At 53.3% G+C, this 17,345-nt stretch overlaps 1 protein-coding gene across 2 annotated transcripts; it reads left to right on the forward strand.

The window, feature by feature from the left end:
* The first annotated feature begins 4,244 nt into the window (after positions 1-4,244).
* On the forward strand, positions 4,245-16,033 carry VPS4A (vacuolar protein sorting 4 homolog A). Of its 2 annotated transcripts, none has more exons than XM_055305486.1 (11): positions 4,245-4,439; positions 7,940-8,051; positions 8,136-8,283; positions 9,750-9,811; positions 9,930-10,049; positions 10,522-10,678; positions 11,214-11,362; positions 11,704-11,785; positions 12,009-12,228; positions 14,296-14,436; positions 15,155-16,033. In XM_055305486.1, the coding sequence occupies exons 1-11, from the start codon at positions 4,419-4,421 to the stop codon at positions 15,254-15,256; spliced, it is 1,314 nt and encodes a 437-aa protein (XP_055161461.1). In that variant the 5' UTR covers positions 4,245-4,418; the 3' UTR covers positions 15,257-16,033. The 2 variants fall into 2 exon arrangements, with proteins under 2 accessions (XP_055161461.1, XP_055161462.1); XM_055305487.1 differs by having other exon boundaries at positions 9,753-9,811.
* The last annotated feature ends 1,312 nt before the right edge of the window (positions 16,034-17,345 follow it).

Raw genomic sequence — 17,345 nt, forward strand, 5'->3', positions numbered from 1 at the left:
CAGTTCTCCATTTATTTGGGCATCAGTCACTCAATGTGCGCGAGATTTTACCCTGCCCTACCTCTCCAAACTGTTACTCACTTGAACTTGGTTTTTATTCCTAGTCTTGGCCCCCACCCCCCTGACAAGGATTCCTTAACAAAATTGTTAAGAACCCACTCCTTGGGGCACCCCGGGTGGCTCAGCGGTTTAGCACCGCCTTCAGCCCAGGGCCTGATCCTGGAGACCAGGGATTGAGTCCCGCATCGAGCTCCCTGCATGGAGCCTGCTTCTCCCTCTGCCTGTGTCTCTGCTTCTCTCTCTGTGTGTGTCTCTCATGAATAAATAAATAAAATCTTAAAAAAAAAAAAAAAAAAGGAAGAACCCACTCTTGGTATCTGGGTGGCTCAGTCAGTTAGGCATCAGCCTTTGGCTTGGGTTGTGATCCCAGGGTCCTGGAATCAAGCCCTGCATTGGGCTCCCTGCTCAGCAATGGTTCTACTTCTCCCTCTGCCCCTGATTTGTGCTCTCTCTATCTCAAAATAAGTAAAATCTAAAAACAAAACAAACAACCCCACTCCTTGGCATGAGCCCTAGAATGCTGGTGTTTGTGAAGTCTGATTTTACTAGATTGTATTGGCTAAGCAGAGTTGACTCACTTGTCCAAGCTCAGATTTTTTTTTTTTTTTTTTAATTTATGATAGTCACACACACACAGAGAGAGAGAGGCAGAGACATAGGCAGAGGGAGAAGCAGGCTCCATGCACCGGGAGCCCGACGTGGGACTCGATCCCGGGTCTCCAGGATCGCGCCCTGGGCCCAAGGCAGGCGGCAAACCGCTGCGCCACCCAGGGATCCCAAAGCTCAGGTTTACAAGTGCCACCCTGTTAGCATCAGCCCAATCCAATCTGTGAAAGTGCTGTGCCAGAAAGAACAAATGGAACTGTGTATTTGCAAGTCAATGACTTTCTACCTGAAGTGTGGGAGCTCTGATGTGTGGGAGCTGAGAATCTGATTTCTGCCCTAGTAAGAAAGTTAGAATATGAAGTTCTCAATCTGATTCAAATTTATGAAGCCTAAACATGCTGTATGTGCCAGGACAGAAATGATATTTAGTGCCTTTATTTCCCCTCTCCCTCCTCCACTGACTCCCCCATCCCCAGCAATCCCCAACACCACTGTAGAACTGAGGGGTTCTCAGAGTTTGTTTTCAAGCTACCCTCCAAAGAGAAAGTCAATAATGGGTGACCAAATGAGATGGGGAGGGGTCCCCATTTCCTGCCATCAGCAGCAGCTGCTCACCGCCGAGCTTCCCTCCAGGAGGGGGAGCTTCCCCTGGGAAGCTGTGCTTTGTCAGCAGGGTCAGTGTCTCTGTACTGCAGGCTCCTGAAAGAAGCTAAGCAAGAGTCGTAAGAAAGCTGAATAAGCAGAACAAAGAGAAGGTGAACACAGCCAGTGGATCTCAAGCCCAGCCCTGGCTATGTGCTAAGTTGTGCCCCACCAAATTTAATAGGCTAAGCCCAAACCCCCACATCTCAGAAGGTGACTACATTTGGAGATAGGCAAACACAAGAGGCAACTGGGGGCAGCCCGGTTGGCTCAGCGGTTTAGCGCCGCCTTCAGCCCAGGGCCTGATCCTGGAGACCCGGGATCGAGTCCTGTGTCAGGCTCTCTGCATGGAGCCTGCTTCTCCCTCTGCCTGTGTCTCTGTGCCTCTCTGTCTCATAAATAAATAAGACCTTTAAAAAAAAAAAAAAAGAGGCAATTTGGTTAAAATGAGGCCGTTAGAGTGGGCCCTCATCCAATCTGGCTGGTGGCTCACTCGGTTAAGCATCTGCCTTTGACTCAAGTCATGATCCCAGGGTCCTGGGATCTAGCCCCTCATCTCCCTGCTCAAAGAGGAGCCTGCTTCTCCCTCTCCTTCTGCCACTCCCTCTGCTTGTGCTCATGCATGCATGTGCTTTCACTATCAAATAAAGTCAAAATAAAAAAAGGAACTTGGACAGAGATAAGGGATGGACACTTATCTCTTATCCAAGAGATAAGCTTGGACACTGCATGTGCATACAGGAAAGACCCTGTGAGGACACAGCAAAATACAGCCATCCGAAAGCCAATGAAAGAGGCCCTAACCCTGCTAACAACTTGATCTTGGACTTGGAGCCTCCAGAACTATGGAGACAATTTCTCTTGTGGAAGCCCCCCAGTCTGTGGTATCCTGTGATGGCAGCCCTAGCTGACTAAACATACGGCCTTCCACTTTAATTCTGTCTCCCAATTCATACAGCCCATTCAGTGTATGGATTTAGAATGCTCTTAACTCCGCCTCACTCTCATCCAACAGTAGGGTCCCTCTCTTTAATTTGCTCACTTATTACTTCTTAATGAACTCATTATTAATACTTCCAGCACATATTGAGTGAGTCCCTATCAAGCCTTGGAAAAGACTCAGCCCTGTCCTCTCGATGTAGGACAGTGCCTATGCCAAGTGCAAAACAGCAAATACAAGCCTCCCCACCCCACACAGCTCTGTCAGTGTCTGCCTCTGCCTATCTGAGCCTTCTTCCAGTTTCTTAAATTCCACTAATGGTCTCCATAGGGCCGCAAGACCTTTATACAGGCTGTTTCATCAACCTGGAGTGTTCTTAATCCTGCCTCATCCCTCAAACCTCTTCTTGAGTGGGAGCCTTTGCTGACCACCTATCTTGGGCATGTTGACTGTTAGACACTCACATAGTACATGGATTTTCACACATAGGCTTCCACACACTTATTATATCATCTTTCCTGATGAACATCATTTTTTTTAAAAGACTTTATTTATTCATGAGAGACACACACAGAGAGAGGCAGAGACACAGGCAGAGGAAGAAGCAGGCTCCATTCAGGGAGCCCGATGCGGGACTCGATCCTGGGTCTCCAGGGTCACACCCTGGGCCGAAGGTGGCGCTAAACTGCTGAGCCACCAGGGTTGCCCGAACATCATTTTTCTTCTCAAACTGTAGGCTGCCCTAGAGCTGTTTTGATCATTGCATCATCCCCAGAAACTAGCACAGATGCACTATACTGAAGTTCACTAGGCTGAAGCCCCCAGCCCTGGAAGTATAAGGAAACCACTTCCCTGGGGCACCTGGCTGTCTCAGTGGGTAGAACATGACTTTTGGGCACCTAGATGGCTCAGTCAGCTGGGCATCTGTCTTTGGCTCGGCTTGTGATCCCAGGGTTCTGGGATCAAATCCCACATTGGGCTTCCTGCTCAGTTGGAAGTTGGCTTCTCCCTCTACCTCTGCCTGTCCCCCTGCTTGTGCTCTTTCTCTGTGTCAAATAAATAAAATCCTTAAAAAAAAAACACACACACACACACAGAGAGAGGCAGAGACACAGGCAGAGGGAGAAGCAGGTTCCCTGCAAGGAGCCTGACGTGGGACTTGATCCTGGAGACCCGGGATCCTGGGTCAGAAGGCGGTGCTAAACCGCTGAACCACCCAGGCTGCCCTAATAAATAAAGTCGAAAAAAAAGAAAAAGAACTCTTGATCTTGGGGCTGTAAGTTCAAGCCCCATGTTGGGTGGAGAGGCTACTTAAAAAAAATAAAAAAATTAGAAAAAAGAAAAGAAAACCACTTTCTTAAAGAGAAAAGTAGAAGGATCAATATTAAAAAACAAGAACTAACTTTAGACAGAACCACTAGCGTCATAATAATAGTTAACAGAGGAGGTGCCTGGGTGGTTCAGCCAGTTAAGTATCTGACTCTTGATTACTGCTCGGGTCACGATCTCTGTGTCCTGAGATCAGCCCCACTTCTGGCTCTGCGCTGCTCAGAGTCAGCTTGAGAGTCCCTCTCTCCGTCTGCCCCTCTCCCAGCTCCTGCTCTCTGTCTCTCAAAAAAATAAATTACCGGAGACTGAGTCCCCAGTGTGGGATACGCCGTTGACGTTAACCAGCTAGCTCATTTATTCCCCTGAAAAGCCTGACAAAGCAGACACTAATTATTAGTTTAACCCTATTAGAGGTCAGAAACCCAAAGTTCTAGGAAGTTAGGTTTACTGTGCAAGAAAAACTGTCCTACAGGCGATATTTTACTAGAAACCGGGTCTCGGGCTTGGGGTTTCTAGCCTCCCGGCCCCTGGCCTCGCCCCGCCCCCGCCCCGCCCCTCAGGCCCCGCCCCCTCAGGCCCCGCCCCGCCCAGCGGCCGCGGGGGGCGGAGCCTGCAGTGCCAGCCGTGGCCGCCGGGGGGCAGCCGCGCGGCTCAGGCCCGACCGCTCTGGGCCGCTCTCCTCGCTCGCCCTGCGACTCGGCTCCGGCTGCGAGCGGACGCCCTGCCCGCCCCCAGCGCCCACCGCCGGGCTCGGCGCCCCCGACCCAGCCGCTCGGCTCCCCGGGGCCGGACCGAGGCCGCAAGCAGCGCCGCGGGGTGTGGGGCCGACCCAGGAGATGAAATGACAACGTCAACCCTCCAGGTACCTCGGGTCGGCCCGGCTGGGTCTCCGGAAGCCGGAGGAGGCGCGGCGCGGCCTGCGGGGCGGCGGGGCGGGCGGGCGGCCTGCTCGGAGCCCCCGGCCCGCGGCCTCGCCCCCCGCCCCGCCCCGCGCCGCCGCCGCCGCCGCCTCCCGCCTCCCGCTCCCACGCGCCCGGGCCGCGGGGCTGCCCCCCGCCGGGAGTCCCGCCCAGTGCCCTCCGCGCGGCGGGGCCGGCCCAGCCCGGAGGCCGCCGGGTGCCGCCGCGGGCATCGGCGTCCTGGGGGCGGGCGGGCGCCGCCCGGGACCCTCGGCCGCGCAGTCGGGCCGCCTGCCGTCCGGACGGGCCCCCGCGCCTCCCGCGGCCTCGCGTTCCTCACGCGTCCCCCGGCTCTCGCCCGGCGCCGGGGTGGCGCCCCCTGCGAGCACGACCGCCGCGTCCTGAGGTGCGGCCGCAGCCCTGGGCTTCGGGCTCCCTCTGCCCCTCGCTCGCCCGTGACCTTGGGCAGCCTCGGGATCTCGGCACGGCAGCTGTCGGGCACCTGCCGGGCACCTGCCGGGCACCTGCCGGGCACCTGCCGGGCACCGGGTTGCTGTGACGGGGGCCCTGGGTTGAGCGATTCGGCAGAGCGTTAACTCGGTGTCTGCGGCGCGGAGGGTGCCCGGCATACAGCCTGCGAAGGAGGCAGGCGAGCCCTCGCGGAGGAACCGGCATTTGGCTGGACCCAGAGCGATGGGCGGCGTTCGGCCGCCTGAGGGGGAGGAAAAAGTGGGACGGAGGCCGGAGCGAGCCCCGGGCCCCTGGCGGGCCTCAGCCGCGCGGGCCGCCCCACGGCTCCCCCTTACCGGGCCTTCCTTGCCTTGGCCCGCAGATCCACCTGCCCAGCTTTCCCTGTGAGCTAGGAATGTTCTCGCACTGCTAGTAAAAGCTTCGTTAAGGGACGACAGGTGACGCTTAGCTAAGCCTCCGACTCTCGATTTTGCCTCACGTCATGATCTCAGGGTTGTGAGATCCAGCCCCGCATCCGCTCCACGCTCAGCAGCGAGTCTATATGGAGATTCTCTCCTTCTCCCTCTGCCCTTCCCACTCACATCTCTCTCTCTCTCTCTCTCTCTCTCTCTCTGTAAAATAAATAATCTTCTCTTCCTCTAGTTTCTGTCCCTATGGATTTGCCTATTGGCATTTTATTCATTCATTCATTCGTTGGCTTATTCATTTATTTGTTAAAAGATTTAAAGAAATAAAAGATTTAATTTTTTTTATTTTAGAGCGGGGAGAGACAGAGGGAAGGAGAACCTCAGGCAGACTCCTCGCTAAGCACAGAGCCCACTCCAGGCTCGATCCCATGACCCCAAGCACACCAAACGAGCAGAAACCAAGAGGCCAATGCTCAACTGACTGCGCCACCCAGGTGCCCCTATTCTGGGCATTTTATATAAGTGGAATCATACAATATGTGGTCCTTTGTGACTGGCTTCTCTCACTTAACATAATGTCGTAGGTTTTTATGTTTTTAAAAGGCTGGGAAAAGATATTTCATGACACGTGAAAATCATGAATTTCAAATTTCAGCATCTATAAATGAAGTTTTATTGGAACACATTCCTGCTCCTTCATTTACGTACTTTCTGTGGCTGCTTTTGTGCTACAGAGGCGTAGTTGAGGAGTTGCTACAGAGATTGTATGGCCAGGAAAGTCTAACCTATTTACCATCTGGTCCTTTACCGCTTGCCAGCTCTTCTGTTAGCACAGCTTCCTTACCCTTGTCCTTCATCCTCATCCCTGCCATATGTGTTACTAGAGATGCTGCAGGCTGGCAGTTTTATTCATCACCTCACCCTTGTGTTACACATAATTCTTCAACTTGCAGCCCAGGCCTCTTGCCGGTGAAACATTGTATGCACTTGCCAAAAAGATCTAATGTGCTCTTAGGTGCATTAATTAATAAAGTATCTCGAAGGGAGGGGGGCAGAGCGTACCTTGAGTATTGTCTGAGCCCTGCTCTCAAAAGGACAGACCCTAGCAGGAAGGCATATAGAGTGAAAAAGTCCAAGGAACCGGGCATGTTTGTTCTGGAGGAGAGAAGCCACAAGGGACAGGAGAATTGGTTTCATTGTCTTATCTGAAGAGACATTATTGAGGGAGAGTAGACCAGAGAAGCTTGTTTGAGCTAATCATTGAAGAAGTTTCTGGGCTCCTGGCCATCCTGTATTTGTAGGTAATGGAGGTAGCTGCACTTGAAAATAGTAGCAACACTTTTTCACCTTTCCTACCCTCATCAACCTGGTGAGTTCATTTATCATCATCCTGGCCTAACCTACTCCTGTTCGTTTCGTAGAGCTAGCTGTCCTTCTGAGACCTCTTGCTTTCAGATGAGGAAGGGCTGCACAGATGCCTGAGCCCTGCCAAGAGCTTGTCAGAAGGTTTATTGTTTGCTGTGGACGGAACTCTGTGTGTACATTGGGATCTGCCGGCCTGGTGTCTAGTGCTGATCAGCTTGAGGAGGATAATTTTGGTAATGCTTCCTGGGTTGGTGAAGCAATGGTTTCTAAAACTGGGTATGTAGGTGTGGGGCAGCTGCCTGAAAGATCCAGCATGCTTTTGAGTTCAGACTAGAGCACAGACCTACAGGATTTGTGAGATTCACAAAGATATGCTCACCCAGTTCTTAGAAGATTCCATAGGACTACTCTCTTCAATTAGCACATATATGTCTCTGGAGTAAGCAAACCCTTTCTTCCCTCCCTCCCTCCCTCCCTCCTCCCTCCCTCCCTTCCAGAGAGCGCATATGTGCCAGTGGGGGGAGGGACAGAGGGAGAGGATCTTCAAGCAGACTCCGCACTGAGCCTGGAGCCTGATGTGGGGCTTGATCTCCTGACCCATGACCTGAGCCGAGACCAAGAGTTGGACACTTAGCTGACTGGCCGGGCTTGCCAGCAAGCGCTTTTCTTACTAGAGCTACTGGTATACTGACCCATGTGTCTAAGCATCCCTTCCTTAAGTAGCAAGTTTAGGAAAACCATCTTCTCTTTTCACCACAGAGAAGCAGGTTGGGCCAGTAGGAGGTCGAGATCCCTTTGGTCAGTCTTTTAGAAGGGCTGGCTCTTCTCTGGCCTTTATGCCGAGCAGCACAACAATCAGTTGGTTCTGGTGTTTCCCCTTTTCCAGGCAGTGGCCCCATGGCCACTTTTCTTTCCCTTGAGGCAAGGAACAGAAAGTGGATTCTCCCCTTGAGCCTTAATCTGAGATATTTGGTCAGGTTTCCACTTGCTGAGATCCAGAGCGAAACTGAGAAGGAGCTTGCTTTTAACCGGATGAGTGTATTGTGAAGAGGGATGCTGTCTTTTAAAGCTCCATTTCAAGGCCTTTGTAGTTGACATTGGAAAATAGGCCGACATAATGGTGGGCGACTAACAGATCTGCAGGGTTCCTGCTGCCCTGGGACCCCAAGGGCTTTTTGGGTCTCTTGGGAAGCACTGAGGTATTTGCTCTGCCTTTCCAGAAAGCCATTGATCTGGTGACAAAAGCCACAGAAGAGGATAAAGCCAAGAATTACGAGGAGGCGCTCCGGCTCTACCAGCATGCCGTGGAGTATTTCCTACACGCTATCAAATGTGAGTCACACGCAGGGCCCTCCATGGCCGTAGAGCCCCTGCCAGGGCAGGGTAGGTACACTCTCTCCAATTCCCCTTTTGCAGATGAGGCACACAGCGACAAGGCCAAGGAGAGCATTCGAGCCAAGTGCATGCAGTACCTAGATCGGGCCGAGAAGCTGAAGGATTATTTACGAAACAAAGAGAAGCATGGCAAGAAGCCAGTGAAAGAAAATCAGAGTGAGAGCAAGGGGTGAGTACAGAAGAGTGGAGGGCCCGGCTGGGACCAGAGACCCCATGAGCATGTGTCCTTTGTAGGAGTCGCTGCCATTCTTGGTGCTAATGCGGCCTTCCTTTGGGGGAATAACACTCATACTGGGGATGATGCCCCAGCTGCCTCTGTCAGGCACTGTGCACACTATTTCCTTGGATAGGATCTTGTTGGATCCACATAGGAGAGCTGTGAGTGAAATGTGAGCCAGCAGGGAGGTTGCAAGCCTTGGATTCCACAGTCGGGCTCTGAGGGTATATCCTGGTGCTGCCACTTCCTAGCCGTGTGACCATGGACAAGTGCCATGACCCCCTGTGCGTCCAGGCCCCTCATCTGTAGAAGAAAGATAACGCGCCTTCCCGCCTTCCCACCCAGCGTTGCTCTAAGGAGCAAGAGATGGTGCGGGTAAAGCCCTGAGGGTAAGGTGTGGCGTGCAGTAACGAGGCAGTATGTGTCAGCCTGCTGTGATCAGAGTTACTGTCTTCATGTGACAGATGAGGCAACAGACTCAAGTTCAGAGATGGCCCAGGTCACAGAGCTGCACTTGATTGAGTCTGGTCCCACACCCAGGGCTTCTGTTTCTGACTCCAAAGGCAGTGTTTGCTCTGCAGCCTCTCTCCTCACATTTGTGGTTTGCCTACCACACAGATTCCAGGGAGCCAGTGGTGTCCTGGAGGCGAAGGGGAGGGTCCCAGGCAGGAAGGCCATGGATGGAGCAGGAGAGGCGGATATGTGCCACCCCACCAGTGGTGGGAGGCTCTGCTCCCGGGTTGACAGGGTTCCCCAGAGAGGGAGACATACCCTGGGAAGTGACGAGGAATAGGCAGGAGGTTAACATCTCTGAGAGGGCTAGAAGAGTTTTAAGGATGGCAAATCGCTTGTCCCATTAGGGGTTGGCCCTGGGGTGAGACCAGTGACTATGTTCCCTTCCTCAGTGCCCCTCTTTAGACTTATACTTCACCTCTTCTCTGAGTCACAGCCACTTGATATCTGGTTGTGAGTCTGTGTGAGAGGCCAATGACAGCTCCGGTTGCTTGCCCAGCTGTTCCTGAAGTCCAGCCAAAGCACATGTCCCCCATTAGCCTTCTAGAGAGGGCACACATCTCCATTCTTAACTACCTTTTTTTTTTTTTTTTTAAGATTTTATTTGACACAGAGAGCACAAGCAGGGGGGAGAGGCAGAGGAAGAGGGAGAAGCAGACTCCCCACTGAGCAGGGAGCCTGATGCAGGGCTTGATCTCAGGACCCTGGGATCATGACCCGAGCCAAAGGCTGATGCTCAACCGACTGAGCCCCTCAGGCACCTCTATTCTTACAACCTTAATGAAGAAACAAGGGTGGGTGACGCAGGTGTTTCCTGGAGGATGTGGACGTGAGTGTTGTGCTCTCAGAACCTCCTTGTCAGCTGCCTCTTGCTTTAGCATGTCATCTTCTGTCTCCTTTCCCAGCAGTGATAGTGACAGTGAAGGGGACAACCCAGAGAAAAAGAAATTGCAAGAACAACTGATGGGTAAGAGGCCTGAGGCCCCGCGGCAATGGCAGGGGGAGATGTGGTGAGGGCCCCCCGGAGGGTCAGCTCAGACCTATCAGTTGGGCTCCAGGTCAAAGGCTGTACTTGCCTCTTGCAGGTGCTGTTGTGATAGAGAAGCCCAACATTCGGTGGAATGATGTGGCTGGGCTGGAGGGGGCCAAGGAAGCCCTCAAAGAAGCTGTCATTTTGCCAATTAAATTCCCACACTTGTTCACAGGTAAGGGTTGAGCTGCTTTCAGCCCAGATGTAAAAACAGCAGGCTTCCGAGGAAGCCAGCTCAGGGCTCCCCTTCTGAAGGTGACCCGGAACAGGTGGCCCCTCAGCTCTTTGCCCTCAGTGGGCACTCGGGCAGGAGAGGCCTCAGGGCCGATCATCACAGTCATCTGCTCTGTGCTTCTCTCTGGTGTCAGACACCTCTGCGACTAGAACTTTGACTTGACTGTCCCAGTGGGTGAGTAGGGTCAGTGCCAGTCGGAGTCACTTTGCAGGGTCTTGGGGGTCTTGAGCCCAGGGCTAGGAGCCGGTTCTCAGTGGGTAATTCAGTTCCCTTTATTTTTGCTGCTAGAATCGGTTGTCTTGTAGAACCTTTCTCTTCTGGTCATACTTACAGTAAATAAGTGCCTTTGGCTTTTTTCTCTTCCCTTTCCCCAGTTAGGAGGAAGCTCACCTCCGATTATTCTTTGTTGTAGGCAAGCGTACGCCTTGGCGAGGGATACTGCTCTTCGGACCCCCTGGCACAGGGAAATCCTACCTGGCCAAAGCAGTGGCCACGGAGGCCAACAACTCCACCTTCTTCTCTGTGTCCTCCTCGGACCTGATGTCTAAGTGGTTGGGGGAGAGTGAGAAGTAAGTCAGCTGCCAGACCCTGCTTCCCTGCCCTTGAGCCACCGCCCAGAGGAACCGCTGCTGGGTGTCGGGGGAAGCGGCCAGCAGAGGGGAATGATGCCAGCTGCCCGGGTGGGACGCTGTCCCAACAAAGACTGCTGAGACTGAATGGGAATGTGGGAGAGACGTCTTCATACAGGAAAGGGAAAGGCAGTTGCGATCTTTGGGCATCAGGCGGGTGTCCTCTATTGGGGACTTCGTGTGGTTTAGTTATTTTCCACACCGACTCCCATTTTGCAGAGGATGACACTGAGGCTGAGTAGAGGGGGATGTGACTTGTCCTAAATCCAGAGCTTATGAGTGGGGCTGCCGCCAAGGTGGGCTGCTTCTCGTGGCACAGTGCTGCCGGCGGATTTGTGATGCCCGCTTCCTTGGAAATCCAGGCATGACTAGAGTCTTGACCAGTCTGTGGGAAGGGCAGGAGAAGCAGTGACTGGGCCCCTGGCTGGGGTGGGTATGGGTGTCCTGATCCCGGCCCCCCTTGTCACCTTCACAGGCTAGTCAAGAACCTGTTTGAGCTGGCCAGGCAGCACAAGCCCTCCATCATCTTCATCGATGAGGTGGATTCCCTCTGCGGGTCCCGCAATGAAAATGAGAGTGAGGCCGCCCGAAGGATCAAAACGGAGTTCTTGGTTCAGATGCAGGGTGCGTGCCGGTGCTGGCTGCCCTCCCGGCTCGCGGTCCCCCCAGAGCCAGCCGGGCTCCATTATGTAGCCGCAGCTGGAGGGGATGGGCCGTGGGGCGGAGGGAAGAGTCAGAGAAGCAGTTCTCGGCTCCCTCTCCACAGGCCTTTGCCCCCCAGCCCCTGCCCTTCCTGAGGCGGCCAGGGCTTCAGAGAAGGCTCTTGGCCCAGCAAAGCTGGTTGTTGCTGGTGGCACAGCGATGGCCCCAGAGCAGAACACACAAGGCCCCTGAGGTGCTTCCTACAGCTGCTCCCTAATCCTGGCAGGTGTTCTGAGTCAGCGTCTGTTTCCCTTTCTCCACAGGGGTGGGGAATAACAACGATGGGACTCTGGTTCTTGGTGCCACAAACATCCCATGGGTGTTGGATTCAGCCATTAGAAGGAGGTGAGTCTTCCCCAGTAGGAGCCAGGGGCTGAGGTCTTTCTCCAGCCATAGCCAACCTTCTGCTGGCAGTGGTGCAGCCTGACTCCGTTTCCCTGGAGGCTTCTTCATGTCTGCATGGTGAGCAGAGCCCTGAGTGAGGCAGCTTCTGGAGGGCCCCAGAGCCCCTCTCCATGAAGACTTATGCCGTCTCTTCTCAAGTCCCGCCATGTGCTTGGCTCTCTAGGTTTGAAAAGAGGATTTACATCCCACTGCCCGAGGAGGCTGCCCGTGCCCAGATGTTCCGGTTGCATCTGGGGAGCACTCCCCACAATCTCACGGATGCCAACATCCATGAGCTGGCCCGGAAGACAGAAGGCTACTCGGGTGCCGACATCAGCATCATCGTGCGGGACTCCCTCATGCAGCCTGTCAGAAAAGTTCAGTCAGCAACACACTTCAAAAAGGTGAGTGCGGAGGCACCCGGCAGCTCAGTTGGTTAAGCGTTCAACTTTTTTTTTTTTTTTAAGATTTTACTTATTTATTCATGAGAGACAGAGAGAGAGAGAGAGAGAGAGAGAGGCAGAGACACAGGCAGAGGGAGAAGCAGGCCCCACGCAGGGAGCCCGACGTGGGACTTGATCCCGGGTCTCCAGGACCACGCCCTGGGCTGAAGGCGGCGCTAAAGCGCTGAGCCACCCGGGCTGCCCAGCATTCAACTCTTGATCTCAGCATGGGTCTTGATCTCAGGGTTGTGAGTTCAGGTCCCACGTTGGGCTCCACACCTGGTGAGTGGGCCAGCAAGGAGTTGCTTAAAAAGTGTCACAGGAATGGGGAGATCAGCTTTCTTTGCCAGTCCTTGGCTGCTCAGGTGACACGTTTGGTCTCCTGGAGAACCAAGGATAAGTGCAAGGGAGCCCTCTGGTTTGCACCTGCTCTCTCCTTCCTTGTAGTTCTTTTGCTCAAATATGTCCATCTTGGATTGTGTGAAGCCAGAGGACATGGCACTGTGCCACTCACCCCTGCCACCTTCACAGTCAGCGCTGTGCTGTCATGTGGGGACCCCACTCAGTGTCTGAAGAGTGGTGGGTACAGAATCACCCTCTCTAAGGTGGAACTCCTCTCACACCTCGTATCTCTGTTGAATGTCTGCAGAGGGTCCTATTATGTGCCTTGTACTGTTCTAGGACCCGGGGAGACATTTGTGACCACAGCAGACAAAAGTCCCTGACCTCTAGGAGCCTCATCTCTAGTTGAAAAGATACTCATTCCTTCCTTCCTTCCTTCCTTCCTTCCTCCCTTCCCTCCTCCTCCCTCCCTCCCTCCCTCCCTCAATCCCTCCCTCAATCCCTCCTTCTTCCTTCTTTTTTTAAGATACTCATTTCTGAGAGAGCAATGAGGGGGATGACAGCAGGGGATGGAGTCTGGTGTCTCTGAAGTTTGGAGTTGGGTGGGCAGGTTGTATTCTTTAAAGAAAAAAAAAAAAAGATTTAAGAGAATGAGAATTCCAGGGAGACAACCCACTGAGCGCGACATAAGGCTTCATCTCACGACCCCGAGATCATGACCTGAGCCCAGATCAAGAGTTGGATGCTTAACCATCCAACTTGGCTGAGCCACCAGGTGCACTGGGGCAAGCTGTACTTTTTTTTTTTAATCTCATATTCTTTTTTTTTTTTTTTTAAATTCTATTTATTCATGAGAAACAGAGAGAGAGGCAGAGACACAGGCAGAGGGAGGAGCAGGCTCCACTCAGGGAGCCCAACGCAGGATTCGATCCCGGGTCCAGAATCACACCCCGGGCGGAAGGCAGCTCCAAACCGCTAAACCACCCAGGCTGCCCTTAATCTCATATCCTTTCTACCTTCTGCCCCACCCCCACCTTTAAGAGAGAAAGTTGAGAACTGGAGTGGGGGGCAGCAGGGAGGGGCAGAGGCAGAGGGAGAGAATCCACGCAGGCTCCATGCCTGTTGTGGAGCCTAACACGGGGCTTGACCTCACGCCCCTGAGATCATGACCTGAGCTGAAATCAAGAGTCGGGTGCTTAACCCACTAAGCCACCCAGGCGTCCCAAGGCAGGTTGTATCTTAAGGGATAAGCCACCGCAGGGGATGTTTGAGTCAAGAGTTGAAGGAAGTGAGGGAATTAGCTTTGGGATATTTGGGGGGATGTTACCAGTAAAGCAGACTGTGGTTAGAAAAACATTTTTGGTGTCACTGCATTTGTGGTGAGATTGGATGGAGTTAGGAAGGGGAAGCTATTGACATTTTGGGCCACAAATTGAGATTCTAGAGAACAGTGCCTAGAATAGCATGCTAATCACAAACCTCTGAAATCCCGCTTTGAGCTGCTTTGACTACCGGCCCGAGAGTTCTGAAGGATTCATTCTCTTCTCAGAGTGATGGCCTAGAAAGCCAGGCATGCATTCATACCCTACCACGACCTGCTCTTCAGGACTCAGAAGTCTGAGGATCCTGTCCCTTCCCCAAGCACAGAGGTGCAACCCCTCCAGTCAGATTCCTGGTTGATTTCAGGTCTGTGGCCCTTCCCGCACCAACCCTAGCGTTATGATCGATGACCTCCTGACCCCATGCTCACCAGGGGACCCGGGGGCCATGGAGATGACTTGGATGGATGTCCCCGGTGACAAACTCCTAGAGCCTGTGGTTTGCATGGTAAGTGGCTGGTTGGGAGAAGGACTGCACAGAACCCAGAAAAACTGGGGTCTTGGGTCTAAAAATAAAAATAGGCTTCTCCCCTTCTCTGTCCTGGGCTGTTGTGGCTCCTCTGAAACAGGGAATGGCCTTTGGGGCTCTGGGTAGCTGGGACTCCTGCCATTAGACTCAGTGGGGGCCCAGGATGAAGGCCGCAGCATGAGCATTTATTTTCTTCAGCGAGAATAAAGGCCAGCTGGTGCGACTACATCATTCCACGGGTTTGGCTTGTGAGTGGCCATGGAGGCAACGAGCATCTGTTGGCAGTTTGTTTCAATGCCGTTGCATAGGGAGCCTAATGGTACTGGTCTTGCCCCTCCTCATCCTGGTTTTGCTGAGGGTCTTGCCTGCCGTGTGTGGCAGGTGTCTGCCGACGTGGCGGGTGTGCAATCAGAATGAGCTTCTCCCAGCAGTTAAGAGATGAAGGGAGCTTGGATTCTTTCAGATGAGAAGTAGGCCTGTTCAGACGACATGAGCTGCCTTAGGAGGGAAGAGCAGTCCTGTCACGGGAGACATTCAGGCAGGAGCCAGGCAATCAGAGGAGCTTTGCATTTGGGGCTGGGAATGACCATGAATGCAGGTCTCTTCCTGCAACACCACATGGGACTGCGACACAAGGAGGCCTAGAGCCCTGCCTAGAGCCCTGGCTGCTCCTCAGCTCGTGCCCTTGTCTTTGCAGTCGGACATGCTCCGGTCTCTGGCCACCACTCGGCCCACCGTGAATGCAGATGACCTCTTGAAAGTGAAGAAATTCTCAGAGGACTTTGGACAGGAGAGTTAAAAATTTCTTCACTTGGTGATGGTGAAGGTGGGAGGTAGATTGGGGTAATAAATCCACGGCACTCCCCAGGTCAGTGGCCAGACAGGGCACTGGGGCTCGTCTTAACGTCACTACAGCGTCCCCTCTGCTGTCTGGCCGCCAGCCGGGGAGCATAAAGGAAGGGCCTCCCTGGCCACAAAGACACAGAAGCACATTCGGCACTGGGTGGAATACTGGTTCTTCCTACTTCCTCCTCCTCCTCCTCTTCTGGATGCTCACCAACTCCTTGTCCTGCCCCTCTGTGTTTTTTGTTTTGTTTTTTAAACCTTTCTTTGTTCCCCTAAATTAATGCTGCTTGGATTTTTGTCTTGTTTATAAATAAAATTAAAATCTCCCAGAAGCATCAAGGAGTGGGAGTAGCCCGCGCTGTGGGGTTGTTGCCGACCTTCAGAACGGCTTGCCAGGCCCGTCCACCTGTTCCTTCTAACCCGGGTTTTACTCTTTGTGAACACTATGACTGACGCCCTGGGTCGCCAGCCCAAGCCCTGCCTGTAAAGGCCAAGAGTAAAACTGAGCCATTCCCAACCTCCCAGGTCAGCATCCTGGGCTCTGTGTCCTCCCTGCAAGAGGAAAGATGGGTTTTGTGAGCACAGAGCTGTGGAGATCAGAATGAGTGAAGGCAGTCAGGTGGGTTTCACTGCTGCCTTTTCTTCCCTCTGAATGTGAGAACACCGAACCCCGCCACTGCTCCTGGCTCTCTGCCCTGGAAATGGGCTAATAAATCCTTTTCCCTCTTGAGCCACTTGAGTGATCTCATCTTTGGTTATTCTCTGGGGCTCCCTGAAGGCCATACTTGCTTCCATTAGAAAGACCCCCTGGTTCTCTCTCTGCACCCTCCATCAGAGGAGGAGGGTATTGCCACCTACTGCAGTTCCCAGGCCTGACCTCCAGTCAGGTTGGCAGACCCTGACTACCCCTCCCCCCAAGCCTTGTAAATGTGGCACCTGGACAGTTCTTCCTGCCGACTGGGCCTGTGGGCCGGATGTGGCCTGTAGCTGTTTGGTTTGGTCTGTTGGCAACATTGAAAAGTCAAGAATTGATGTAAAAATTATCTGGCTTCTGGGAGATTAGGTGGTGCTGGGCCTGTGTCCCCGTGAGGCAGCCAGTCAGCCACAGCCTAGCAGGGGCTTCCCTGCTCAGAAGCAGAACAGGCTCTCCGGCTCACGCATCCCCACGTGGTCAGCTTCCCTCTTTCGGGTTGCCTGCCTAGCCCCTATGGCCATTAGAATTTTTGACTCCTTGAGACCCTTCCAAGGCTCTAGAGTTGGCAGCCCTAGAAATGCTGTTTGAGTAGCAGACTTGATCCTTGACTGCTCGCATATGAATACACAAAAGGCCTGGCATCCGGTTGGTACAGTTCCCCTCCCCTTCCAAAAGCCAATATTATTGCTCTATGTTTTATTAAAACCCAAATTGTCCAGAACTGATGATGGGGCCAACTCTTAGATCTTGGTAGCTTTGCACTATGGTGTTTCTGATTTGGTTAGGAATGGCTGCTGAATTCAGGCAACTTTTGCTGGGTTCTTTGAAGGGTCGGGCCCAAGTGCTCCTCTCCAGGGTGGGGGCATTAGCCCTGCCTCAGTACCAGGTGCCTCGGCAAGCCTGGCCTCCAGGTGACACCTGCGTAGCAACTGTGGCTAGCATCTTGGGCACGCAGGCGTCCCATGGCTCTCGCTTTAGTTAGGTGCTCTCAGCCACTAACTACTATTTAAACACCGGATTAGAAGTTGGCATAGGACACTGTCCCACTCGTACTATTTCATTTTAGTCACTTGTGCTTTCTTATTCTACCTCCAGTCACCTTTACTTGAATCGGGTGGTTGCTTGCTTTATTTTTAAAATCTTCCTTTCTACTGCTTAGACACCTTGACAAGTCATAGGAGTTAACAGAAACTGGAGCTGCTGTGGTTCGTCTTCATGGCTCTGGTCACGGCTGTTACCGATGTCATGCCTCTCCATTCCTCTCTCCACCACCAGTGACAGGAGGCAGGGCGATGAATGTCCTCTTCACACGTGAGGCTGAAGTAACCTCAGACTGATGTGTGCCCTC

This window comes from Nyctereutes procyonoides, unplaced genomic scaffold (genome assembly GCF_905146905.1).
Source record: "Nyctereutes procyonoides isolate TBG_1078 unplaced genomic scaffold, NYPRO_anot_genome, whole genome shotgun sequence".
NCBI classification, from domain to species: Eukaryota; Metazoa; Chordata; class Mammalia; order Carnivora; family Canidae; genus Nyctereutes; species Nyctereutes procyonoides.